The following is a 27,032-nucleotide window of genomic DNA, read 5'->3' as shown; positions in this document are numbered from 1 at the left end:
TTGTCACCTGTCTGTCTGTCTGTCTTGAAATTGCCGGTTGACCCTCATGCTTGTCTTTTATTGTTGTTTAGCTGTGTCTGACTGATTTATGTATTTCACATACTCTGCATACTTTTATGTTTTGTGCCTCTGACATGGATGTTTTTTAGTGTCTAACAATTGCAGCATGATATTGTCTTTCGTGCATGTTTCTATTTTGTATTTGCTTTGTGTGTGTTGACTTTGAGAGCCTCTGTGTTGCATGTCTTGTTAGTACTTGACAATGTATAAGAGTCTCCTGAATGATGATACTACGTATATTCATATTCTCACTTTTTCAATTGTTTGTGCACGCATTGTAAAGCGTCAATAATGTATAACCTTATATTCTGTTTTTAGGTTTATTTTGTAACATCTGCCTCTTGGGACTACGGATGAAAAATTGCCTTTTGGCTAACTATGGCGCATTTACAGAAATGTTTTTATTAATGTGCACTGTCCCTTATCAAATAAACCAGCGGTTCCCAAACTTTTTAGGCCGCGCACCCCCTTCTACATCCCGACCGGGTTCGCGCACCCCCCCCCCCCCTTAATAAAAAAAAAAGAAGCAACAGAGCCTTTTAAGCCTTTATAGCCGCATATGAATCGGACCAATGAGAGAACAGTTTGGCATTTGTTTACAATATTTAGTCCGATGTTAAATGTTGCAGTGTGAACACAAACCGAACAAAGGGGCAACTGCAACATTGTATCATATTAATCCCTGAATCAGAACAAAGCAAACGAACTGAAGGTGTGAAAACGCCCTGAAACACTGCAACAAAGTTTCAATAACTTTCAGTGACACAAGGCGTCACTTTTAAAGAGCAATACGGATGGCGAGCACACACGCACAGGCTCAGAGGCAGATTGCATCACATTTAATTTACAATTAATGAGCGACTAATGTAGCCAGGATGTCTTCGGACAAAGCATCGATGCGGCGCGACACAGTGTTGTTGGACACCGGGATCATGTCCAACTTTTTTGCTTCTTTCTCCCCAATCATAGATTCCACCATCTCTCTGGCAGCTGGCAAGCTCACGTCTTCGGCGATTGTGTGCGGTAGCCCCTTTCTCGCTATTCTGTAACCAGATATGAAGCCCGTAGTGCGTCATTTATAGACCCAACACATGAATGAGACTCCAGTTGTTTTTGGCTGTTTTGTAACTCCTCCAATTTCGATATAAACAATGTAAGGGGCTTTTGACTTGCACTGGCATGCTTTGTGTTCAGGTGGCGACGCAAATAAGAGCTTCAGACTGTTAGCCAGAACCTCGCTGCACACCACGCACTGTGGCTTTGGGCAATCTGCGTTGCCAATCCAAGTGAAGCCCAGACACAGATACTTTTCATCATATTTCCTCTTGTTTTCCCAGTCTGATGCTCACCCTCGTTTCCTCTTTTTTCACCTTGACTCCGCGATGGGCCGATGTGCTCCCGATTTGTCTGTGCTATCCCTTCCTCCTTTTCGGTCTCCTCCGTCTCATCTTCCTCTGACTCTGGCTCGATTTCTTCTCCCGGTCTCTCCCCAACGCACCTCTCTGTTCCCCTCGCCTCCGATTCCTCTCTCTCTCTCTGTCCCTCTCCTCTTTTACGACTGATAGCTTCAGATGTCCCACCTGACAGTTTCCCCGATTTCAGCCAGTTTAGCATATTTGCATGAATGTTGCTGAATGAATGAAGTTCGCTGTTAGCTGACGTTAGCTGCACAAGCTAGGCTCGCTAGTGTGTACCACTGGCGGCAGGTGGCAAGTCTGCCGGAAGGAGCTCAAGTGCATTTATTAAGTTGTACGTTTTTCATTTTAAATCTGACAAAGGGAATTTTTATAATTCATGTTTTTATTTTGTGAAATTTGTAAATTAAAATTACATTTTATTTAAATATTTAATATGATTACACCATCAGACCGCCATTACACTTTTCCTCTCGCGCACCCCCTAGAGGCAGCTCGCTCACCCCCAGGCGTGCGCGCACCCCACTTTGGGAATCCCTGTGTTAAGGTAAATTAAAATGTATCATGATGTGTTCACATGTAATCTCCTAAAATATAGTGTTGGTGAGAAACTCACTACGTCATTTCTCACGGTTCACAAACCAATAGATGACGTCACGATGATGACGTCCACTTCTTATATACAGTCTGTGGTTTCACCCTCTCCTCTTGTCAGTAAACCTGTTGGCAACCACTGAAAAGTCAACATTGACTTACTTTAGGTTGTGTACCCCACTTTGGGAATCCCTGAAATAAACCAATCAATTAAAAAATACTAGAAATCAGACGTTGAAAGTCTCTTGCATTGAAGCTGTAAGTTTTATCTGAGACAAGTGTCTCATATTAAGAAATATTATTGAAAGAGTCCCTCTCCTGTGCATCGATTGCGACTAAAATGTTATCCAAGCAAACTGTTTCGCAAAAGAAGACATTTCGATGTTCTACTTGGTACAGTGGTTTGACAGGATTATAGCCTGTTAATGCTTCAGATGGGCCCAAACGCAACTGCCACATTGTGAAAGGGACAGAAGAACTCACGTTGTGAATTGAAACAAACCGGATTAGGCAACGAAATTCCTTGGTTAGTTTTGTGAAAAGATTGTGGTTTGGGTTAAAATAAGCAAAATTGCTATGTTACGTACATAATTTGGCATTAGTTAAGTACATAAATTAGCAAAGGTGCAGTAAAATAAGTCAGTGATGACTGTTGGTTTCACACGGGTAACTAATGGTGTTCTACGGGTAAAAGTCCTGTGTTTGTTTGACCCAGCATCCACCCCGACCTCCGCATTACGCAGACTTTTTTCGCTATTTGTACTGCATCAGCTGACTTCCTCCTTTCCTCCCGTCAGAATTACATCAACCCCTAGTGGTGAGCTTCGTCTCCTATTTGTATCAGTGAACAACCCTATTAACAGATGAAAACAGCTCCTCAAACCCATCTATGAGGCTGATGACGCCCATACAGTCGACCGATAAAGTTGAAGCGGGAGCAAAAGGTCACCTCTCCATTCTATTGTGTTGTTGGTCAAGGCCCACATTTCACATGATATGAGAAGGAAAAATGACATAAAGAAGAAGAAATGATTCAACATAACCCCTGACATAAGCACTCATCGGTCAACGTGGAGACTAAGTTGAAGAGTCAAGCCAAACCTGATCACTTTTACCAAGCTCAAGTTACATTTAGATTTATTTTTCTTTTCTGGAAGCTGTGACAATATAAGCCTTCGGACAAAGAGTTTGCTGATATGCCAATGTTACTTCATGGGGGAAAACAAACAGAACCGTTCTTTCTGACAAGCTGTATCCGTGGGTGGCACTTAGCAACACTGCTGCCATAGTTATTGCCAGTCTCCTGTTGAAAGCAAAGACTGTCGTTTCCTGTCTACCATGTTCTGCCACACTGGGGAGCGTTAGTCACTGAGTCACCGAGTGCTGTAAACCGTGTCCGTCCACTGAGCAGTAAATGCCTTATCAGTTATACAAAGCTCCTACAACACATTACTCCACAAACATCCTCCACTCTCTCTCTCATGTTGGCGCCCTGGTATTGTCACTCCGGAAGTCTGCCTAATTACAGTCGTGACATGTTGGTTATACATGACTCAATATTGAACAAAAGCACTGACATTACTAGCAAAGGCACAGACAACATTACAATGTTTTTATGTTTTCGAATACAACATGTGAGCCAATCACAAGAAAGCTCTCTTGTGTTTGAAAACCGACTTGTGTGCATCTTCCTGGCTTTTTTGAGTTCTGTCCTCACAGGGAGGGTTGCCAGGTTTGGTGCCACTTTGCGGATGCTTCTAACCTGTGTTTACCAACCACATCTAGCACCTCACACTGTACATTATAAAGAGGATGTGGATTCCGCAGAGAAGAACTGGACTGTTTGAAAAAACCTTGTTCAACGTGTGGGTCATGGGTCATTATAACTGTATGTCCCATGTGTTTGGAAAGGTGTGTTGGAAAATGTATTATTTTAATGTTAATTAAAATTTTAATAATTGAATGCCTGTTGTCATAGTTTGGTTGTACAGTGGCATGCAAATACAGGTGTTGGGGTCTGACCAAATGGCTTCAATATGTGCTGTGGACAAAGAGAATCAGGCCTTCACTTTGTCAAGCAAAGGTTTCATCCTGATTTTTAGTTTGAGGAGAGCAAAGGAATTTCACACTCGGGTGTGAATCCCCCCCCCCCCCAAAAACCATGGTAACCGCTGCAATCTCATTGGCCGAAGGCCAAGAGGCCCAGGACCCCTGTGGTTCAGCCGCTGTTCTATAAAACTGTCTGCTTCCCCCACCTCCACGCTTTTTCCAACATTCCCTCCGGGGTAGCAGGAGGCACGCAAACGCTCTCTTCGCCCGGACCTTCGTCCTGGACACATGAAGACACATCGGCCTCTCCTCCCCCCTCCAGCACGACGGAGGCCACGAGGAAGCGACGGCCCCTCAACCCTCATCAAATCCTGACAAGCCATTTCGCTGGACGAAACAGCCCGCGATAACGAGTCTGCTTCAGCGATCCGTTCAGTGCTTTTTGCTCCTTTTTCTTTTTGCGCACACTCCGGCAGGAAGACGTCTAATCCTCTCCTGACCGATCATTACCGGGAGACCTACGGACCACGTCGTCTCAGCCGAAGTTAGGTCATCCTCCCTGGACCGAGGATTGATCACGTCTGCGTTTCGCTCCAGAGCGAGCTCACGCCACGACGGACCGAAACAGCGCTAGCTCAAACGCCGCGCTGAGAAGCAGCCCCCCCCCTTCCTCTCAAGGAAACAGGACAACTCTTCCACGAACACTCTTCCCTTGCTCCGAAGCATCTCAAAGTAAGAGTTCATGGCATCTGGGCATAGCTTAGCTTAAATTAACGTAAGTTTAATTCAGGTCATTCATTTATATGTTGATATTCCCGTGTTTTTGTGTGTTTAAGTTACTGTCGCGTGATATCGAGATATTGCGCAACTCCTCGCGGACGAGAGAAGCGCCGCTGTATTCGTGTATTAACTATGACTGTTTGCTTGGGATTTATTTGATTTCTTTTCATTTGTTTTACTACACTTCGTGTAGTATTCTCTCCTCATTAAATCAGCTCTGTGAGTGAAGTGTGGAATCTCGGCTATCGTACATAACTGCTGGCAGTTCTACCGACAACGGCACGTTGTGTACGATACGCCAGCGATCCCCATTCTCACTGCAACACGGACCGCACGCAGAAGCTTGATTCATGACCCCCACCTTTGCTCTCTCTTTCTTATCTCTGCCCCTGGGGAAACCCCGTTGAAACGATCGCCTCACAACACACGCGCTGCATCGGCACACGTGATTACATACAGCAGTCTCACCGCCATTTTGTCCGAGTCACTCGACTCCGCCATCTGGTGGTAGTTTAGCTGTAGTATCTTAAGGCCCCTCCCCTTTTGGCCCGCGTCACTCGACGCCGCCATCTTTGTAGTTTTTAGCGGTAGCTGTAAGACTCTCTTTCCTGTTCACCCACAGACCCACACACACACATACACATACACATACACACACACACACAGACATACACCCTCATCCATTTTAATCATTCTTTAGTTTAGGCATATAAAATTGTATGATAACGTTTGTTGGTTGCAATATTAATTGATCTGATCATTTATTATTTTGATTTAATAAACTCTGTTATACTTTAAGGAGCAGTCGTCTGTGATTACTTGTGCATATGTATTTGATAAGACTGTATGTAGTAGCCTGTGCTCGAACTTAACCCTTCACTGTCACTGAATGTATAGTCATACGCAGACTATTGACATTATGAGTGACTACTAATTATGAAACTTAGTTTTATCGTTTGGTTATTGGTCCCTGTTCGCAGGGTGGTGCCCCGTTTTTATTAATAATCATTAATAATTGTTACATACATCAATAATTCTATTGATGTCAAGAATTCAGTTTCTTAAATGCTGATAACCCAAACACGCTCCTTTAGTTCCCAACACAGGCTACATCCACACCAGTAAAGTTTGTTTTAAAATGTATAACTTGTGCTATGCTGACTCCTAGCCTCCACACTGCCTCGGCGTTTTGGAACCCCTAAAACAGAGACGTTTGGAAAATGCAGCTGAAGCCATTCTAGTTAGAAATCTCCGGAGACCTTTGAAAACGATGACTCAGTCGCCCAGACTAGCTGTCCTTGATCGGGTCTCATCAGTCACGACGTGTCCTTTCCTGATTCGTCACGCCCCTATCACATGACACTTTTCCCGCAAAAAACAAACGTCATCAGCCTTGACTCAGTGGTTAATTCAACACGGATTTACATGTGTTGCTGGCCTTGTTGTCTATGCTAGCATCTGTCACACAGTTTAACTGCATGCACTAAAGGGAAGCTATTAATCCACCGCTTTGCGTCAACTAACGTGTCCGGCGGACATTATCAGCTCTGGTCATGTGATATGCGTTGGAACGCTCGTCTGGATGGAGATCGTAAAACTGAACCTGTGTGGGGAACATTTGGTGAAAGATACATGTTTAGTTTCATACTTGTTTATAGTACTGTTATCTGTTTGTTGTGCACTTTATTTTGTATTCTTTTATGTTCTATTGTAAATTTTTATTTCTATTTTGTTTCTATTTCTTGCACTGTCTTGATTATTATAGTTATGCGCCACCCGTCATGTCAAATTATGTGCAACATACCTTGGCAATAAACGGTCTCTGATTCTGTTTAACTTGCAAGAGGTCAATAAATCAGTAGAGGTTTACCACCTCTGCAAACCCATCAACTGCTGAGCAGTTCTTCAGTGTATTAAATGGCTTCAGTAGCCGTGTTACCATCGAATTGTCTCTCTGCTAGAGTGTAGTTTGGTCAGCGGTTGGCACCATCGGCTACGCATGGCTGTAATCCGCCACCATGAAGAGAAGAACCAGAGGTTGGGAAACAAAACATGTCGGCTTGGCCACCTAACCAACTAACAGAGAAACACGGAGAGAGCTCTTCAGGAATTTACCGATGTCAGTAAAGGCGTTACACAGAAAGTAAAACATTTATTTCCGGATTTCGTATAGATTGTATTTTTTCGAAGGATATCTGAGTTATTGATGAACTCCTTTTTGTAATTATATAAGAATGAGTATTAATGTAGCAACAATGCATTATTAATCATGAATTAAGTGTTTACTCATACTTCACTAATGCTTGATAGCGTGCAGGTGTTATAAATTGTTACCGTTTCTTCTGTTGAGAAGATAACTGAGACTTTAGTAGGTTTTAAGGCTCTGCTGGCCTTTCAATGTCATTTGTAAACGCTTTGTAAGACACAGTCCTCACTTTAGATGAGGTCACACAAAATACTTAACTAACAACTATAACTACCTGAATCAATCATGAATTTCAGTATTAATGTGTTTATAAAACATCCACTAACACAGTAACATTAGTGCATATTTAAATCAGTATATGTATCAATGCATGCATATGTGCATCTAAATTATTTCTGCATCATTTACTTTCATAAATGCTCCTATTAATCATTGACAACTCCTGAATAATTGGTTGGTAATATATATAATACTTAATTTACAATGGGGGAATCCATCATTTATAAAGTATGAAAACACAATCATGAAACACATTATAGATTATAGAATATATAGTTTATTAATCAAGACTAAAATCATTCATAACTGTGTTCATGAATTGCATACTAATGAGTGTTAATGTCGGAAGAAAGCTTTAAGTGTTTACGCATACTTAACTAATGCTTTTATTACAAAGCGTCACTGTAATATTTTGTCAATCTTTTATGTACAGTATTTTGTTTTTCTGCTATTTACATTCTTTTCACCTTTTTTTGTTGTAAATATTCTCCCTGTCTGCTCCTCAGTAGGCTGTACAGTAAATGACACCGTCATAATGTTTTCTGACGATGCCTCCTGTGTTTTTCTCGTTTTTAATAGTTTGAAATACAACCCTGTGACTCTAACCGTGTAGGGCAGTATAACACACGGCGGGACACATTTGATTTGCTGGATCTACATGGAACCACACTATTCATGCAGGTGCTTATGTTTGATAATAGTACGTTTTATCAAAGGTCAGGCTTCTTCCCCGACATATGATGTCATCCTGCTCTCCTGCTCTTTTCTCTGACTAGTTCCCGCTTTGACCTCCTCTGATTTCTTTTCACTTTCTCTTCCCCCATTGTTACATCCATCTCTCTTGTGCCTCACTCTGCTCCACTTCTCCACTTCCCCCCCCCTCCAGCCTCCTCAGATTCTGCTTCCTCATTTTAAATCCTCCTCTGTTCTCTTGGCTTTTTTCCCATCTGCCATACCTCTTCTTTCATCCGCTGCCCCCCACAACGCGTCTCCCTTCCTTTCTCCCGAGACACTCTCCATACTGAGGCCACCTACACCCCTATTTTCCCTTTCATTAGCCTCCTCCATCCCGTCCTGTTTCTGCATCTTTCTCTCCCTCTTACATCTCTGCCTTACCACCATTCCTCTCCTCTCTGGTAATCACCGGCCTTACTCTTTTTTTTTATCATCCCGTATAATTTGGTTTTCCCATCACCCTCCCTCACAGTGGTTAAGAAGTGAAGCCCGCCTCTTGCTGGATTTTATTGGTTGCCTGGGACAAAGTGCGACATTGACGAGCGGTGCGAAATTTTTCGCAGTAGCTTTAAGTTCCGAACTTATGTGACAAATAAGTCAACGATGATTTCTGGGTTTCACACAGGACAGAATCCACGGTCTCTTGGGTAAAAGTCCGATGTTTTTAGACTCGCCTGTCCACCCTGACCTCCTTCCTTCTTTTAAATGAGTAAAACACCAGTATTGTTTTCCCCCACTGTCTACAGCAATACTGGCCCTCACAATAGACTTTGGTTACTGAAAGTGAAAACACAAACTCCGAAACACATGGCCACACAGGAGCTACACACACTTACAAAGCCTGCCTCTTTGTTGTCTTCAGCCTCTTCATCATCACTCTCCTCACTGTTCTCATCTGGAAGCAACAGGGAAAACAGAGCAGCCAGAGTCAGTGTTCTACACGTGTGTGTGTGCGTTTGGAAGTCCACTCACGACATTCAGTAAAGTGAACTCTGTGAAACTTTGCAGGGAACTCAGATTGGGAGGAAACGGACGATACCCAAACATTAAAACAATGTCATACTCACAGTTTTAAAGACTTCACATCTGTAAATTCACATAACAATCGATTCATGAAAATGATTTTAAACTGACTCGAAGACAAACACAAATACAAATGTTGGACTACACTTCATCCAAAATACAGTACATAAAAAATACAAATGCTGAACCAAACAATAAAGCAGGCTAAGAAATGCAATGCACTTCATTGAAGGTGCTAAATTTGAAATCCAGAGCATTAAACAAACATCAAACCAAATATTTCCAACATAGAGATATAGCAGAGTAATGGGAACTTGAGCAGAGGATTAAGTCACACTGTCTTGTAGCAGGTTCGGCCGCATGTGCATTTGAGTGTCCCCACGGCGCCGAAGCATAGCACCCACCCTCTGGTTTCTACCCCCAGGTTAACTATTACCTCTATCAGCACGGTTGTCGTTTGTTTGCACTTTTTGTGCTGTTAGCAATGTTAGCTGCTAGCCGCGGACTCGGCCGTCGCCATGTTGAGAGCCGTGTTGAGGCAATCCCTCCATCAACGCTACAAATTTGTAGTTTAGCACCTTTTTGAATTTTAAAACTTTCGAAAACTTTTTACACAATAGACTTTTACAACAGACATTATTTCAAATTAACTGTCAGTTCCAAAGTGATCAGTCAGCTTGTCTGGTTCCAATAGTGACCAGCTTACCTTAAAATGTCCCAAAATGAAAAGTACTGTATGTCATATTGATCATCCACCGAGTCAGGAACTGCTATCAAAGGTGCGTCTGCTGAATGTTGATGTGAAGGGAATACTATTACCTGGTTCCACATCCATATCAGGGACAGCATGCGGTCTTCCGGGCATGAGGAAGGTGTATGCAGACCGGTCTGATGTCAGTGGAAGAGGTGTTTTAGGAAGACACTTTCTCATCAGCTGCACAGAGGGCTCCACCAGAGACTCCAGGCCTTTACTTAGCAAACATGTCTGCAGGGAGACAAACTCAGTTCACAGAATGTATAGAAGATCAATGGGCTGTAACAGGAACGACAATGTGCCGAAAGATGTCCATCAAATCTATTTCCAAGCATTTGTGCTACGAGATCTAACCACCCATTATGCTTTATTCACATGTTGCACTGTGGGAAAATGTTTATGAATAAAACCTGTTGTGAGTCAGCAAGGGAGGGAAAAGTCTGACTTTCTGACCAGTGTAAAGATCGAAGTGTATGTCGCATCAGGTTTCTCATACTGAGGGAAGAGACTAAACCTGGCCCATTTCAACCTCTAACGAAAAAAGGGCTTTTTATTACAGGACCAACCCATCACTTTATTAAGGACAGAAGTCCTTCATTCAGTGCCTATTAACTCTATTTGAGGAGCAGTAAGCTCCCCATTATCTTGAGGTAAAAGGGCACTGAATGGATAGCACACATAACTGTTTGCTTCACTCACTGGTTAAAGAAACCCAGCTCTCCTCTATTATACCTGTCACAAATGTCAACTCATTATACGAGCACTAACAGAGTTTCTCACCAACACTATATTTTAGGAGATTACATGTGAACACATCATGATACATTTTAATTTACCTTAACACAGGGATTCCCAAAGTGGGGTGCGCGCACGCCTGGGGGTGCGCGAGCTGCCTCTAGGGGGTGCGCGAGAGGAAAAGTGTAATGGCGGTCTGATGGTGTATTAATATTAAATATAAAAAAAAAATGTAATTTTAATTTAAAAACTGTCAGGTGGGACATCTGAAGCTATCGGTCGTAAAAGAGGAGAGGGACAGAGAGAGAGAGAGAGGAATCGGAGGCGAGGGGAACGGAGAGGTGCGTTGGGGAGAGACCGGGAGAAGAAATCGAGCCAGAGTCAGAGGAAGATGAGACGGAGGAGACCGAAAAGGAGGAAGGGATAGCACAGACAAATCGGGAGCACATCGGCCCATCGCGGAGTCAAGGTGAAAAAAGAGGAAACGAGAGTGAGCATCAGACTGGGAAAAAAAAGAGGAAATATGATGAAAAGTATCTGTGTCTGGGCTTCACTTGGATTGGCAACGCAGATTCCCCAAAGCCACAGTGCGTGGTGTGCAGTGAGGTTCTGGCTAACAGTCTGAAGCTCTTATTTGCGTCGCCACCTGAACACAAAGCATGCCAGTGCAAGTCAAAAGCCCCTTACATTGTTTATATCGAAATTGGAGGAGTTACAAAACAGCCAAAAACAACTGGAGTCTCATTCATGTGTTGGGTCTATAAATGACGCACTACGGGCTTCATATCTGGTTACAGAATAGCGAGAAAGGGGCTACCGCACACAATCGCCGAAGACGTGAGCTTGCCAGCTGCCAGAGAGATGGTGGAATGTATGATTGGGGGGAAAGAAGCAAAAAAGTTGGACATGATCCCGGTGTCCAACAACACTGTGTCGCGCCGCATCGATGCTTTGTCCGAAGACATCCTGGCTACATTAGTCGCTCATTAATTGTAAATTAAATGTGATAATCTGCCTCTGAGCCTGTGCGTGTGTGCTCGCATCCGTATTGCTCTTTAAAAGTGACGCCTTGTGTCACTGAAAGTTATTGAAACTTTGTTGCAGTGTTTCAGGGCGCTTTCACACCTTCAGTTCGTTTGCTTTGTTGCACTTGCTCCTTTGTTCGGTTTGTGTTCACACTGCAACATTTAACAGCGGACTAAATCTTGTAAACAAATGCCACGCGCGAGCAAACTGTTCTCTCATTGGTCCGATTCTTATGCGGCTATGAAGGCTTAAAAGGCTCTGTTGTTTATTAAGGGAGGGGGGTGCGCGAACCCAGTCGGGATGTAGAAGGGGGTGCGCGGCCTAAAAAGTTTGGGAACCGCTGCCTTAACACAATACTAATTTCCACTGAACAGCCTGAACGCATCATAATGTAACCAAACAGAACCTTCGTTCGTTGGACATTAGCTATTCTGCCACAATTACTATCTCTCCTCCTTTCAATTATCATATGGATTGTTAATATGGATTGTTTTACTGAATATTGGCGATAAACATCACAGTGTGAAATAAAGTGTTACTGGGAATCGTTATGGTTAAACTGTAATTAATCTGCAGTTCACATGCTTGCCGAACCGTGAGGGGGGATCCATACGGATCACGGATCGACAGTGGTCCGTTACACCACTATTTGAAAGCCAGGTACATCTCATACAGACGCTAACGGGTGCCTCTTGCATCGGTATCATGGGCGCCGCGGGCCACTGACCAAGCAGCCGTATTTGGTGCCTTGGGAGCCAACAGGCTGCCACTGCCGAATTTGAGGTGTTCACATTTGTTCACGTTTGTTAAAGCATGAACCGTGGGACACTACCCAAACCATTTAGACTGAATATTATTTGGACCCGGCCTGACTCAGGTCCTGGGTGATACCTTTGACAGCAGGAGACAAATGAAACAGAGAAGACCTCAGAGCAGCTGTTCACAGTATGACTTTCTGTTGACGGTGTGGAGGAAAAGATTTTCTTTGGGGGCTGGAAAAAGCTGACCCTAAAGAAGAGGAAGACCTCCATGAATAGAAAGGGGGACTGCCAATAATACTAACCACTGCAATGTTAAGACATCGTACATACAGTACAGTACTTTTTACAAAAAGACAGAAAGAAGAGGGGGAAGAAGGGCAAGACAGATGAGCAAAAGTGGGGAGACTGAATGTTTGTGTCAGGGTATAAGGGTTCACAGTCTATCCCAACGGCAGGAAAGAGAACAAAAATGGATTCTTGGCATGATTTGAACCTTACCTGTGTCGTTACGTACAGCAGTCGGATGCCTCCCTGGGATACGAACGCCTGTCTGCCGGCAGCACTGTGGGTGACCTTATGGAGGCAGCGCAGCAGCGAGTGGCAGATGGCCATGGCGGCGTGTTGGGTTGCCTTGGCGTGCCAGTCCTCGTAAAGCCGCAAGAGGCCAGAGCCGTAACCCTTGGATACCACCGAGCAAACATTAGCCTCTGTGAGGGAGAGACACAGACAAACAGGAGAGGGAGGGGAGGGACGTCAGTGCTCTTCCTCCGTTGACGTCGCTCAGACTCTACATCCACTCTGATCCACACGAAGCAGCAGCATGAACACACATGAACTACTCACAATCGATCCAACAGCAACAAGAAAACTTCACACAGCTAATAGAGTTGTAGCATACTCGTAAAAATATCTTATGCTGCTCTGTGTCATATATCTCTTTGCAACCACAGTTTGGAGAAGATCAACGAGAGTCCTCCTCCATGTCTGCGGGTTTGTGTTTCCTCCCACAGGCCAGAAACATGCATGTTAGGGTAACTGTCCACTCTTAATTGCCCATTGGCATTTATCGAAATGTGAATGAATGAATGAATGAATGAATTGTATTTATATAGCGCTTTTCACAGACAGTACTATCACAAAGTGCTTAACAGAGCAGACATTTAAAAGCATAAAAAACACAATGTGACCCTAGGGTCAATAAATTATCTACACAGAGTGAATAAAAAATGTTAAAGAATAAAATAAAAATTAAATAAAAATGTAAAACATATTTTAAGAGCAGGTGTAGGACATGGGTTTACTTTTACACAAACACCAGCCTAAACAGGTGGGTTTTGAGCTGTTTTTAAAAAGTATCCACAGTATCTGCGAGGCGCAGAGTTGCAGGCAGAGCATTCCAGAGCCTCGGGGCCACTGCCTCAAAGGCTCGGTCACCACGGGTCTTAAATCGTGTGCATGGGACTGACAGAAGACCTAGAGCATTTGACCTGAGAGTGCGGGCGGGTGAATAGGGGCGAAGTAGATCAGCTACATAAGTCGGAGCCTGACCGTGAAGTGCTCTGTAAGTGATGGTGAGAATTTTGAAGTGTATCCGAGATGCTACAGGAAGCCAGTGGAGAGATCGGAGTACGGGGGTGATGTGAGACCGTCGATTTGTCCTGGTGAGTAATCTGGCGGCAGCGTTTTGGATGACCTGCAGACGGTTAAGAGCGGATGCACTGAGTGATGTGAAAAGTGAGTTGCAGTAGTCAATGCGTGAAGAGATAAATGTGTGTATGATCATTTCTAATTCAGGTGTTGATAATACAGATCTCAGTTTACTGATATTTCTTAGATGGAAGAAACATGACCTGGACAGCTGCTTAACATGAGGGTCAAATGACATGGAGCGATCAAAGAAAATCCCAAGATTGCGCAGGTTGCAATGGGAAGCAGAGGAGAGACGACTAATAATCTGCCTGATCATGGGGACAAACTCCTCTGGAGCAATAACTAGGACCTCCGTCTTAGAGTCATTGAGTTGCAAGCAGTTTTCTGCTGTCCAGTCTCTGATGGCATTGACACAGTCCAGGAGCCGAGTTAATGTGAATGCCTCGCTGGGTTTAAATGACAGATGAAGTTGGATGTCGTCTGCATATAAGTGATAGGACACATTATAGCTTTTTATGATCGGTCCCAAAGGTAACAGATAAAGGGAAAATAACAAAGGCCCCAGAACCGAGCCCTGCAGTACACCACAAGAAAGTGGAGAGGTAACAGCCTCAAAATCACCCACAGAGACATTGAAACTTCTGTCACTGAGGTAAGATGTAAACCAGTCTAATGCTATGCCAGATATGCCCACCCAATCACGAAGCCTCTTAATCAGGATGTCATGGTCTACAGCAGCGGTTCCCAAACTTTTTAGGCCACGCACCCCCTTCTACATCCAGACCGGGTTCACGCACCCCCAATCCCCCCCCCACACACACCTTTAAAAAAAAAAAGCAACAGAGCCGCATAAAAATCGGACGAATGAGAGAACAGTTTGCTCGCGCGTGGCGTTTGTTTACGAGATAAAAAACACAAAAAACTCTTCCTGCACCGTGCCTTCGAAAAGGTAATGGACGTACACCAGACGATTGGCCAGATTGGCCACATCTGTAGGCTCGTCTACTTGCAGAGAGTGAAACTCACTCTTCTTCACGCGACCGACCAATGTAGCCAGGATGTCTTCGGACAAGGCATCGATGCGCGCGACACAGTGTTGTTGGACGCGGGATTATGTCCAACTTGTTTGCTTCTCTCTCTACAATCATACATTCCACCATCTCTTTAACATTTGTTCCCCTCTCCACCACCGCCTCTCCTTCTCCCTATTACGCAGTCAGAATACTACCACAACACACCGCCTGTCTCCGGCAGAAATGCGCTCATACACACACGCACCTCCCCAGCAACGAGGCACATCACCCGGTCACAATACCTCCAGAATGTCCCCGGGTGAAATCCGGGACTTGGTTTTATGGTTCCGAGTGGCCGGCGCTCACCCGTTGGCGCCGGGACGCGAGGTCTCCAGCCGCCCCCGCCGCGAGGCACCCGATCGTCAGGTCTGTCAGCCCTCGGAACAGGCCGCGGGGCAACAACTGGTGGGCGGCGGGGCAGAGGCGAGGCAGATCACAGAAACATCATAAAGACCAGAGTACAGCAAAGATATGTTGATGAGAAACGTGTTTGTAATATGTCAAACACAAACGTAATCAGGGAGAAAATACGTTTGTGGTCAAACATAATTGAGAATGCATTTTAGTTTTGGGGGAACGTAATTTTTAGGAGACGGGACTGCACCGCCATTACATTTTTTCTCTCGCGCACCCCCTAGAGGCAGCTTGCGCACCCCCAGGGGTGCGCGCACCCCACTTTGGGAATCCCTGGTCTACAGTGTCAAATGCAGAACTGAGATCCAGAAGAACTAACACAGAGCAGTCACCTGCATCAGCACACATGAGAATGTCATTTGAAACCCTCAGGAGAGCGGTTTCAGTAGAGTGTTTCTTACGAAACCCAGACTGGAACTTGTCGTACATATTGTGCCTCTCCAGTGCAGCAGTAAGTTGTTTGGCCACCACTTTCTCTAACATTTTGGACAGGAAAGGCAGTTTTGATATGGGCCTGTAGTTCATGGGCAAAGCTGGATCTAAGTTAGGTTTCTTTAATATGAGCTGGATAGTGGCATGTTTGAAATAGGAAGGGACAATTCCTGTAGACAATGAGGAATTGACAATAGATGTCACTGCAGGGCCAATAGTTAGCAGAACTTTCTTAAATAGAGAGGATGGAATTATATCCAGAGGGCAAGTTGATGGCTTTGTTTTGGTAATTAAGTCCATCAGGTCTTGAAGGCTGATAGGCTGGAAAGAGCCCATAACAGCAGGAGATTGCGAGGAGCTACAAGTAGCCGAACAGATACCAGGCCGAATGCCAGACCTAATACCTGTTACCTTATCATTAAAATAGATCAGGAATTTGTTGCAATCATCAACAGAATAGCATGGTAAAGTGGAGACAGGTGGTGAAACAATTCCTCTAATTGTGTCAAACAGAATCTTGGGATTTTTCTTTGAAGAAGAGATTAGGTTGGCAAAATAAGCAGTTCTAGCTTCCTTTACTGTAGTATTAAAAGAAACTCTTAGGTCTTTGAGATATAAACGATGCACTTCTAGCCCAGTAGCTTTCCAGAGCCGCTCTGCCCTGCGACACTTCTGTCTCACGCTGCACACAGCTTCTGTCATCCACGGAGTAGTGTTATAGGCAGCCCTGGTCCTTTCCTTAAGAGGTGCCACTTTATCCAGCAAAGTGGTGCAATGTTCATTAAATGACTGTATCAAGTGTTCAATGGTGGCCTGTGTATATGATGTCATTAAAAAAACTCACTTTCTCAGTGCTTGTACACATACATTTGGGTATCTGGAGTGCCTATCAACGATAGGCTGTGTATAAGAAGTGGACATAGTCAGCGTGATGTCATTCATTGGGTTTTGGACTGTCGTTTTGAAGCCTTCTTTGTTTTTAGTAACCAGAAGTGACTTGAAAGGGTTAAAGTTCTAAGACGAAAACAGATAGACCGGACAACGCTGGGGTAGAGACCTGTCAATCACAAGGCAGCCCCACCCTAATGCATCCCCTGCTTTATGGTCTGTTTGACTCTAAATGGAACATGACTCATGATGAATGTGTTAATATCTGACTAATAGGAAGCACACTCATGCTCAATTGTCAGAATATATAAAGAGGATAAAAAAGGTTTTTAAATAATGTATCCCCAGATGCTCTCTGCATTACTAAAGAAATACAATGACTGATTATTACAGCAAGAGGCTTGTTTCCGACATCAAATACACCATGTGATGTCACGTATTCTATGTCTCTCACAGTGAAGACAGCTTAGCTGTGTATCACAATCCATTGTGTTGTGCCGTAGTTCATTTGTCTGACTGAATTTGCCTCCGCTGTGTGCAAAACATGATTGTGGCCCTGGCTGGAACCCAAAGCACAGATAATGAATAGTACTGGTTAAAAGACAGCATGGCCTCAGCGAAGCAGAGAACTTAGGAAAAGATAAGTACGTTTGTTATGTAAAGTAAGTATCAGGAGGATTACATGAAGTGCTGCTTCCTTTTAAAATGTTCCAACTCGCTTGACGGCAACATGCAAACATAGGTTGTTTAACTTCCCAAAACACAGACAATGCTGTTGATTGTACTGAGGACGGTCCCCTACCAACACTTATTGTGAGAGCAAAGTCAATTATCAGTGGATCCAATCAGCTGCCTCGCTTATTAACACAAAATAACTCATTGAGCATGTTGTCATGGAAGTGGTCTGAGAGAAAGCTACACGTCTTCGACGGTAGAAAATGCTGTAGAAACAACACGTTCTCACTCCCAACTCGTCAAATGCAGACACTTGGTCAGTGGCCCATACGCTTCACACTATGACGTTCTCGGTAACCCTCTAGTTTTGGATGTTTCAGTATAGAGTCGTAACATGCATCGTGTCTTTCCAAAATAAACTTCCGTCTTCACAGGAAATTAGGTTTAGGTGACAAAACCTTGTTAGTTAGGGTTAGGAAATGAGCGTGGCTGCCATTAACTTGACTAACGACTGATGGGAGTGACTGAAGCGACAACATTTTTTCCGCCACGACTAATTTTTTCCGCCACGACAAATTCCTTGCAGGTGAAAACTTGCTTGGCAATAAACGGTTCTGATTCTGATTCTGATTCTGAAAATGTCATTGTTTAATCTAGTTACGCTTGGGACACCAACAGTGCCGCTTTGAAGCCTCGAGTTTGGCAAAATCGCCATCACCATCTTGGATTACGGCCAATGAGTGACATAGAGATGCCGTATAAGGCTTTGGTAGCCGCAGCGACCTGTCAATCACAGTAAGCCCGCCATCCCCTGCTTCATGGTCTATTTTACACTAAATGGACCATAATGTACTAAATGAACATCATGCTGTATTGAAGAAGACTTGAAACTAGAGATTGAGACCATAAACTCATGTTTACAATGTTTACTGAGAGAATAAAGGAAGTGAGGATTACAACTAATAACTGTAGGCAGTTGAGTTCCATTGTAGGTAATGTAGGCACAAGGTTTTGACAAGGAAGAACAATGAGCGGATAAAAAAAGATGACACCTCTGATTCTGCTGCATTGATTTCAATCATTCTTTTAATTTTGTCCATCATGGGTCCAACAATGTAGCAGTGCAGTAATAAACACATAATTGGAGCATCAGTAGACCGTACGCGTGAATGATAGGATGCAGCAGAGATCTTTATCTTGTGGGACGTGTTTCAGGCTACCGTCAATATGTTAATGTATTTGACGAAAGAAATTTGCAGAAGGGTTCCAAGAACAGAACCCTGAGGCACTCCGTAGATCAGAGAAGAGTAAGGTAACAAAAGAGAGCCAGGAGCAACAGCGGACATCCTCCCCTCATCTACACTAATGTAGTAGCACATTCAGCCTCATGACTCACACCACACACACACACACACACACACACACATAAACCCTCATCTGTGTGTGTAGAATGTCCAGCCAAGAGAAAGATGAATTTGGTAAATAAGGGAAACTAGTGGAATCATACCTTGCCATATCATAACCTTTTAAAATCATCAGACTTTCACACACTCACTCTCACATTGAAAGTCATTTCCGCATACGTCAAAGCACGATGAATAAGATAAATGGATACCAAGTTTCATTTACACCTTCAGACAGTAAATACTTTCTTCATATAAGGTACGCACTTAGATGCACATATTTCAGACGCAGACAGATAAACTGTGGATGCAATACCAATTTCTAAGGCCCTGATCCACCAACTAACCATAACGTCAACAGCAGGTCAACAGCTAGTTAGCTCGTACATAAAAAGTCAAGCCAATCTTAAAGATGTTTTGACATTTAACAAGAGCTGCAATGATAAGTCGTTTTTAGTGTTTTTAAACTTTTTTAAATAATTCAGAACCCTGAGATTTGAACTTCCTAAATGTGAATATTTTTTACTCCTCTATGACATAAAAATAACAATCATTGACTGGTGGGAAAAACCAGACATTTGAGGACGTCATCCTGCGCGTTGGAACACCGATTGCCATTTGTCAACATTGTCTGAAAATGTTATAGACCAAAGAACTTAGTTAAGCAAATGTTAGCGCTCAACATACTTATCTTACGGAACAATAATATTTGTTTGAAGTAAAAAAGCATAATTGTTTTGCGTTACTACATGCTTATTTTAACACAAACCACAATCTTTTCCTAAACCTAACCAGTACTTTCGTTGCATAAGTAAACATTAAAACTATGTAAACCTACGTTAGAAGTATATTTTGACAAAAGAAAAACACTGTATGCATGTAATGTGTGGAAGTAGTGAACAAGCATGGTGACAAAGTAATAGTAAAGGGTAAAGACGCTGCCCAGAGTGTTCATTTTACCAGCGGATTAGACTTCTGCTGGATGACAAATGACGGCTAATCATTATCAGTATCATTATCTTGTCTTATCTTATTTGTGCCACCAATTTCCGTTCCCTCTACAAGTTGGCATTATGTTGTAAAGTAATTGAGATCATTTAATCAGAAAACAATAACAACAGTTTCAATTTGATTTAATATATCATACAACTGAAAATGTAATTATTTCTTTATTCATAATTTATCCTCCCTGGCCCTGACAATGGAAACTATGACACATGGTGTATCATGATGGTTAGCCCCCTGCTTATGAAGGGAGCTGTTTTGATTGGCTGTGATCTGGGGTACTGGAGTCTCTACCAGCATGCATTGGGCAGGATGAGGAGAGGTCATCAGTCTATCTCAAGGCTAATGCACTAAAACGGGTCAGAATCATCACTGTAACGTCACACCATTATACACTGAGCGTTAGAACCTGCCCCTGTACAGTGATGTGAAAACAATTAACAACCGTTGCTGACTACAAATCTGATTTTATAAACAAAATAAGAGGTTTAAACATGGACCGAAAGGTAACTGATTCATTGGACAGTGCTGGTGATGTGATCTGGTATTATCCATGCCGGATAGATTGGTGGATGACGCCTTTGATTCCGAGGCACCTTAAGCGTCTGTATGAGATACACTGCAGGCTTCCAACTAACTCCAACGTAAACCCATCCAGGACAATAAGACACGGGCAGGGTGGACAGGACTTAACCAAGGAGACCGCTGTTCGTGTCCCTGAAACCAAGTCAACATTTACTCATTTTACCTTTGTTTTGCTGCGTAACTGAGCTTACACCAGTTATGTGACAAACGTACAGTACGTATTTTACGTAACAAACATACTTATTTTTACCCTTTTGCTGCGTAAGTAAACCAAAAAACTAAGTAAACCTACATTGGAAGAGACTGTATGCATGTAACGAGCCGGAACTGTATGTTTCCTGTGAACACAGATGATACTGAAAAGACATTACACATAAAATGAGTGGAAACTGACACTAGAGGGGAACCTAGAACATCATCGTTTGAAGTGTAGGTCCACGTATTTGACGAGTTTGGAGAAAAGCCAATTTAATCACTGGGAAACACATTCAAACACTCACATAGGACAGACATGCATAGTTGCTGTATGGGAGCTAAAGAAATAGTGAAGAATTTATCAGCACTTATATCTATTGCAGCAAACATTGATGAACTGGAAATTCAGAAGAGACACATTCAAATTGTTTCAAAAGTCTGACAGGTGAAAGAAACCCTTATCTGTAAGTCCCAAAACCACCAGGAAGGCTTTTGTTGTGGTCTTAATACGTAGGTGAGGATGACCTCGAGAAATAAAGCTGTGCTGAAACACGTCTGGAAAAAGTCTTCATTTGCACCTTTAGAAGCAGAGACAAACACTGCAGTGCAGTGGGTGAGATGCCAAACACAGACTGTGCTGTTCGATTAAATATGCTCCCACAACAGTTCGGGATCAGGAAGAGAAACTGCATCCAGAATACATTGTTCGCCAGGACCGAAAAATACTTCAAATCTACAAATGCGACTTGATATTAGCGTAATTGTTGCCTTTAAGTTCACTCCAAACATTGCATTATAGATCAAAGTAAAACACTAAGAGCCGGTTCATTTCGATGTTCTAGTTTATGAGCGAACGCGTTGCCCTTGATGTTCTGTGCAAATTGGCACTTTGACATGAAGCGCAGCACAATATTGCATAAATCATGAAAAAAGCTTGGAGCCCTCCGAATCTCTCTCGCTGCCTCTGGAGTAGTGACTCTCTAAACCTGTCGCCGCACACAAAATGTGTCTGTGAGCTTCTGACAAGAGGATTAGAGAGGCAAACTGTGTACACAACAAGTTTAGACAAAAGAGAGAGGGAAGAGTAAAGCATCAATGTTTGCTGACTTTATTTCCAGAGTTGATCTGAGTTCATCTGCAGTCCAACAGGTTCACAAACGGGCCGGATGCTGCTTTGTTCCTCTGTAGTCCTGCTCTGCTGCTGTACGAGGCTCAGTTTTTGCAGGTGCATACAGTACGTGAACATGCATAAAACACTGATTGGATATAATCAATTAAGGACTTTATGTGCTTTATGGAAAACAAATTGTCCGATATCCTGTAATTTCATGTTTTTCACAGCTTCAAACTGTCTGCTGTGACTAAAAAGACAATAACCCCCGACTACTTACAGGAAAAGTTTACTTCTTTTTGGCCTAGCCATGAAACATGTATGGATTACCAAATATGCCACTCGGGTTACTCACGGTTTGTTTTCCACCGGTAGTCCGGTAGATGAAGAGGACGGATGAATAGAAGGGCAATGTGTGTGTGTGGGTGTGTGTGTGTGTGTGTTAAACTACGCTACGACACCAAAAATAAAGGATATGCCGCGGCAAACCAAACCAAAGAAATATAACAACATAAACTTTTCGCTTTGTTCAATGAACAAGTAACTTGACCTATTTAAACGATTTAGGCTCTTGGCATCCTTAAGCTGCATGCCCTGCGCACAGCTGGTACTAACGAGACAATAGCGCCATCAAAGGGGGCCAATTTATTAACAATTTATTGCCACGGATGGCCAGATGGGGCAGTAGTACCAACCACAGTCTAAGAGTTGTCGAGAAGAGTTGAGATCCCAGAGAAAGCCGCCTTGGATACATGCTACACGATCAGGGGAAAGTCAGGATATAAAGGCACGAAGCGTATACTCAGAAATCAATAGTTAAAGTGTAATCAAAAGATAAGGTTTATGATCATCATATAACGAATGTGTAACCAGATAGAGTGATTTAAACAAATGTAAAGCTGATTATAATGATGATCTGTACAACAGAGTCGAGACGTGAAAAGTGGGTGTATGAAAGAAGGTTTGGAGAAGTGGGGCCGAGTGAGTCAGGAACAGATGTTTTGGGCGGAGGTCAGATAAACGGACACGCGGCTGCGAAGTCTGTTGCAAGAGATGACTCATGGAGGCAAGGAGAAAAGATAGGTACTTTCCAAACATAAGCACACACACATATGGGTGGGATAAAGATCATGTGTTCAGAATAGGAGGGGGGGAACAGACAGCCCAAATCAAGGATAAAAGGAGATGCTTGCAATACGCAGGCTGGGATTTCTACACGAGCCGTCCAGACGCTCTGAGAAGAAGATACGGATGATTGCAACTGAAGTATTCGAGGACTTCGTCTCTGTTCACGGAAAGAAGACCGCTGTTCGTGGACAAAGATTGAAAGACGGAGATTTTCCTCTCCCCACTGCTCGACTTTAACAACTGAACAACGGAGGAACGCAGCAGTCCTAGAAAGACTTTGTACTGAGCCTTGAGGACTGTTGAACGGACCCCGCTGCGAGAGCAGGAGGACCGAGGGTCTGGCCAGACCTTCGCTCCTAACAACTCCAAAAGAACCTTTTTATCGCACCATTGAAATCCAGCTCCCACCGGGCCGTGTCGGCATCTATAAACTAATGAGTATAATCTAAGAAGAAAATTAAGATAACGAATCAAGTATAACATTTTATGTGAGCTGTAGCTTAACCCTTGCTAACTAACTAAATATAACCTGCAATAAATATCTAATCTGCATTTAAAGTAAATTTCTCAAGTGCATTTATTTGCTTAAGTAGTAAAAGTTCCTCGTGGCAGTAAAAAGTTAAATCCATTGTATGTCTAACAACTGAGTTCTGTAAGGTTATCCTAGAGACCGAATCCACTTAACAATCCCTTACGGTTTTAGAAGTAATCCTAGCCGTTAAAACCTAACCTGGCATTTACCAAGAGCACGGATCCAGAAGAGGGAAGCTGCCATACCCGACGCGACTGGTAGGAGCGCCCGGGGTCAGGGTGGCCCCTCGACCGAGTGCGCTCAGACCGGAGGAAGCAGGGTAGACGTCGGGAGTAACGGCAGTTAGAAGAGCCAGGCGAGTTCCCTCGCAAGAACACCAGCTCGACAATCTTTTAATAGAGAGCTGAGTCAGTAAGTAGCCCCGTATCGGGCCAGAAGTACCCCAGGATCTAACAGAGTATACAGTCTAACTTGTCCTTTTTGGCTCCTACAAGTAGTATAAAGAGCCAGAAAGTCCATGTAGAGAGGAGGGCGGGGCAAATGGATTGGTCGAATAAACACAGGACTTTCACCCAGGAGTCCTGTGTATGTCCTGTGTCAGCCAGCGCTGACTCATTTTAAGTGACACAAGTATGTTAACTAACATACTTACAAAGTGAAGCTATGTAACAAACATATTTGTTTGAACCCAAATCATGTTTTCTTTCCTAAAACCTAACCAAGTCCTTTTTTTTGGGAATGAGAACAGGGTTGGCGCAGAACAAGGGAGCCAAAGAGTCAGACTCGAAGCCAGGGCTTCTTTTTCAAGGTCCTACAGTGTGTAACATTAAATATGCATGAAGATATGTGGACCAATCAAAGACAAAGTTTAAAAAGGATCCTTCAGTATATTTCATTGGGAGTTAAAAAAATGCATTCATGCCAAGAAATATCCAAATCTAAAGTGTGAAGGAACTTCTTTCTTTTGATCCCAAGAAGATAACCCGGTTGCACTTAAGAAACTCTCTAGCAGCTCAGCTCAGACTTTTAGCTGCTCTCCTGATGACAATTAAGAACATCAAAATTGCCAGTGCTCCTCATTCTTTCCAACACGTCCATGCTGTTTGTTCTCTAGCGGCCCACTTACCAACGTCAGGCTCCAGTCTTGCTAATGAAATAGAAAAGAAAGTGTTATTTTATGAAATTTATATCTTTGTTCAATGAGAAAGACTTTGCGAAGGACAGAAAGCGGTGGCCACAGAAGATAACAACCGAGAGCTCTTCACAGCGCCACGGGCTCAGACACACATACCGCTCAAAATCAAAGAGCCTCTGCAGACTGGAGGTGAGAGCATGTTTAAACATGCTGTGGGGGGGGGGGGGGCAGAGAGAGAGAGGTTTGGGGGTGTAAGCGTGGCGTATGATGTACGTGAATCCAAAAGAGAATGTGTGTGTGTGTGTTTGTGTCTACTGCGAGAGGTCCATTCAGAATGACAAACATGCTATAACACAGATTCAAGCGTGCACACTTGCACACACATACATGATGAGATCCATCAGGTGCTCAGCCTGTAAATGCCACACGACTGGAGACAAAGCGCAAAAGTGACCCCTGCAGGAACAACTAAAGCAGTACAGCACAGGTCCCAGAACCATCCATTTCTTTCATTTAGCACCATGAGAGGAGAGGGGAGGGAGACGAGGAGAGAGGAAAGGATTGGGAGGACAGGAGAAATTTTTGGATTTCAACATTATTTTATTGAACACTGTCACATCATCACTTAAGCCCAAAAAACAACAAAATCTGTCATCCAAACACTGAAACGTGTTTCTCCGTTCAGATGTTTACAATCCCCTCTCCTTTTTAAAAGCTCAAACAATGCTGGCAGCCTCGACACTGAGCAAATAAATGTACCAGGGTCTCAGTCTGAGGACAGAAAATACACTTCTGTCCCTCCACAACCAGTACCAGCGCCACACTGCCGGCACTCTGAGCCCGGTACCTGTGTGTTAAACAAATGGCCAACTTAGCAGTACCGGACGAAAAGTTCACCAAAGTGTGTACTGTTCTCCTCTAAACAGAGTATTTCGGACCAAAGATGAACTAAACCAAAAGAAAAAACCTCCCCAAGATCCTGGAACCACCTTTGTAAAAGTTCAAACAGTGCTGACAGCCGAGGACACTAAAGAAACTGAGAACAGAATAAACAGCCCTGCCCCAGCTCAGGATCAAGGTGCGCTCTGTATCTGTTCGTAGCTATTGCCCCGTGTACAACCCTCCACTGGAGGTCTGCTGTCCGCTTTTCAACGGGCAGCTTGTACAGAGACCGCAAGCTGCCTTTCGGGGAAAACTCTGGACCAAAGAACTCTCTCCACCTCGACTCCTTCATCCCTGCCAAAGAGCTCAAGTTCACAAACTTGGCACAGGTTCGGTTAGACGGCATTAGACGGGCGGGGTGCCCATGTCAGCAGAGGCTGGTCTGCTTTCTATGCGGACAGGCAAAGCGTTTGTGAGCCACATCTCCACACTCAAAATGTTTGAGCTGTCTTGAGCTGGCATACACCATGTGGAGCCGTCACCGTGCTTCATGCTGAAGGACACCTCCAGTGTTTGAGTCAGTGAGTCCAGAAACATGAACACCTGCCACCTCAGGGACTGAACATGCTTCAGTTTGGGATCTTTACATCCCAAACTCCCTGTCTTTAACCCACTGGCAAATTGACCAAACCTCCGACGCTATTTCTCTAACAACTCGTTAGAGATAAACGGCATAATCCGCATGGAGGGAGCTGACGGCGGGGAGACCTGCACAAATGCATCCCTGTAAAACACTCCGCTCTCGATCAGCTGGGAGACACGAGGCCCTTCTTTCAAGAACACAACCACTGCTTTGTTCATTCTTGATGCAAAGGAGTTTATCGTGTCCTACCTGCTCACTCGACACACAACTCAGTAAAACAGTTAAAGAGACTTACCTGATCATGCACATACTGTAAAGAGATGATGAAACACAGTAGAAAACCCGAAGATCAGGGACAGAAACCAATTCAAACTCAATGCCACTCGCAGATCCACCATCACACACTCATGCTCACAGGAAACGGAAAGAGGAGAAGAAATATGGAAAGAGGACAGGGGAGAGAGGGAAAGGGGTAGAAGAGGAAAGAGGATACGAAAGGGATGGAGGTAGAGAAGAAGAGAGGAGAGGAGAGAGGGAAAGAGGGGAGGAGAAAAGCGGAGGAGAGGGAAGAGGAGAGGACGACAGTAACGATAACACAAAAGGTATGGAGGGAAAGGAGAGGAGAGAGGGAAAGAGGAAAGGATGGAAGAAAAGAGGACAGGTGATAGGGAAAGAGGATATAAAAGGGATGGAGGGAGAGGAGAGGAGAGAGGACAACAGTGGAGGAGAGGAGAGAGGGAAAGGGAAGAGAAGAGGAAAGGAGTTGGAAAAATGCTTTGAACAGGATGGCGATCAAACAGCCCTGAGACAGCGATTGTGGAGAGATTCTGGGTCACTCTGATCCTCAAGTCTTTTGACGATTGG

At 43.7% G+C, this 27,032-nt stretch overlaps 1 protein-coding gene across 1 annotated transcript in view; it reads right to left on the bottom strand.

The window, feature by feature from the left end:
* Positions 1–27,032, bottom strand: part of agbl1 (AGBL carboxypeptidase 1) — a 174,828-nt gene that overhangs the window by 97,556 nt on the left and 50,240 nt on the right. Inside the window, exons 8-10 of the mRNA XM_079273586.1 lie at positions 12,916–13,124; positions 9,961–10,126; positions 8,955–9,013 (exon numbers count right to left, since the gene is read on the bottom strand). Of these exons, the coding sequence (XP_079129712.1) occupies positions 8,955–9,013; positions 9,961–10,126; positions 12,916–13,124 (434 nt within the window). The remainder of the gene's footprint in view (positions 1–8,954; positions 9,014–9,960; positions 10,127–12,915; positions 13,125–27,032) is intronic.

This window comes from Melanostigma gelatinosum, assembly GCF_949748355.1.
Source record: "Melanostigma gelatinosum genome assembly, chromosome: 1".
Lineage (NCBI taxonomy): Eukaryota > Metazoa > Chordata > Actinopteri > Perciformes > Zoarcidae > Melanostigma > Melanostigma gelatinosum.
Note: the sequence above shows the minus strand (reverse complement) of the source record. Positions and strands in the feature narration are given on the sequence as shown.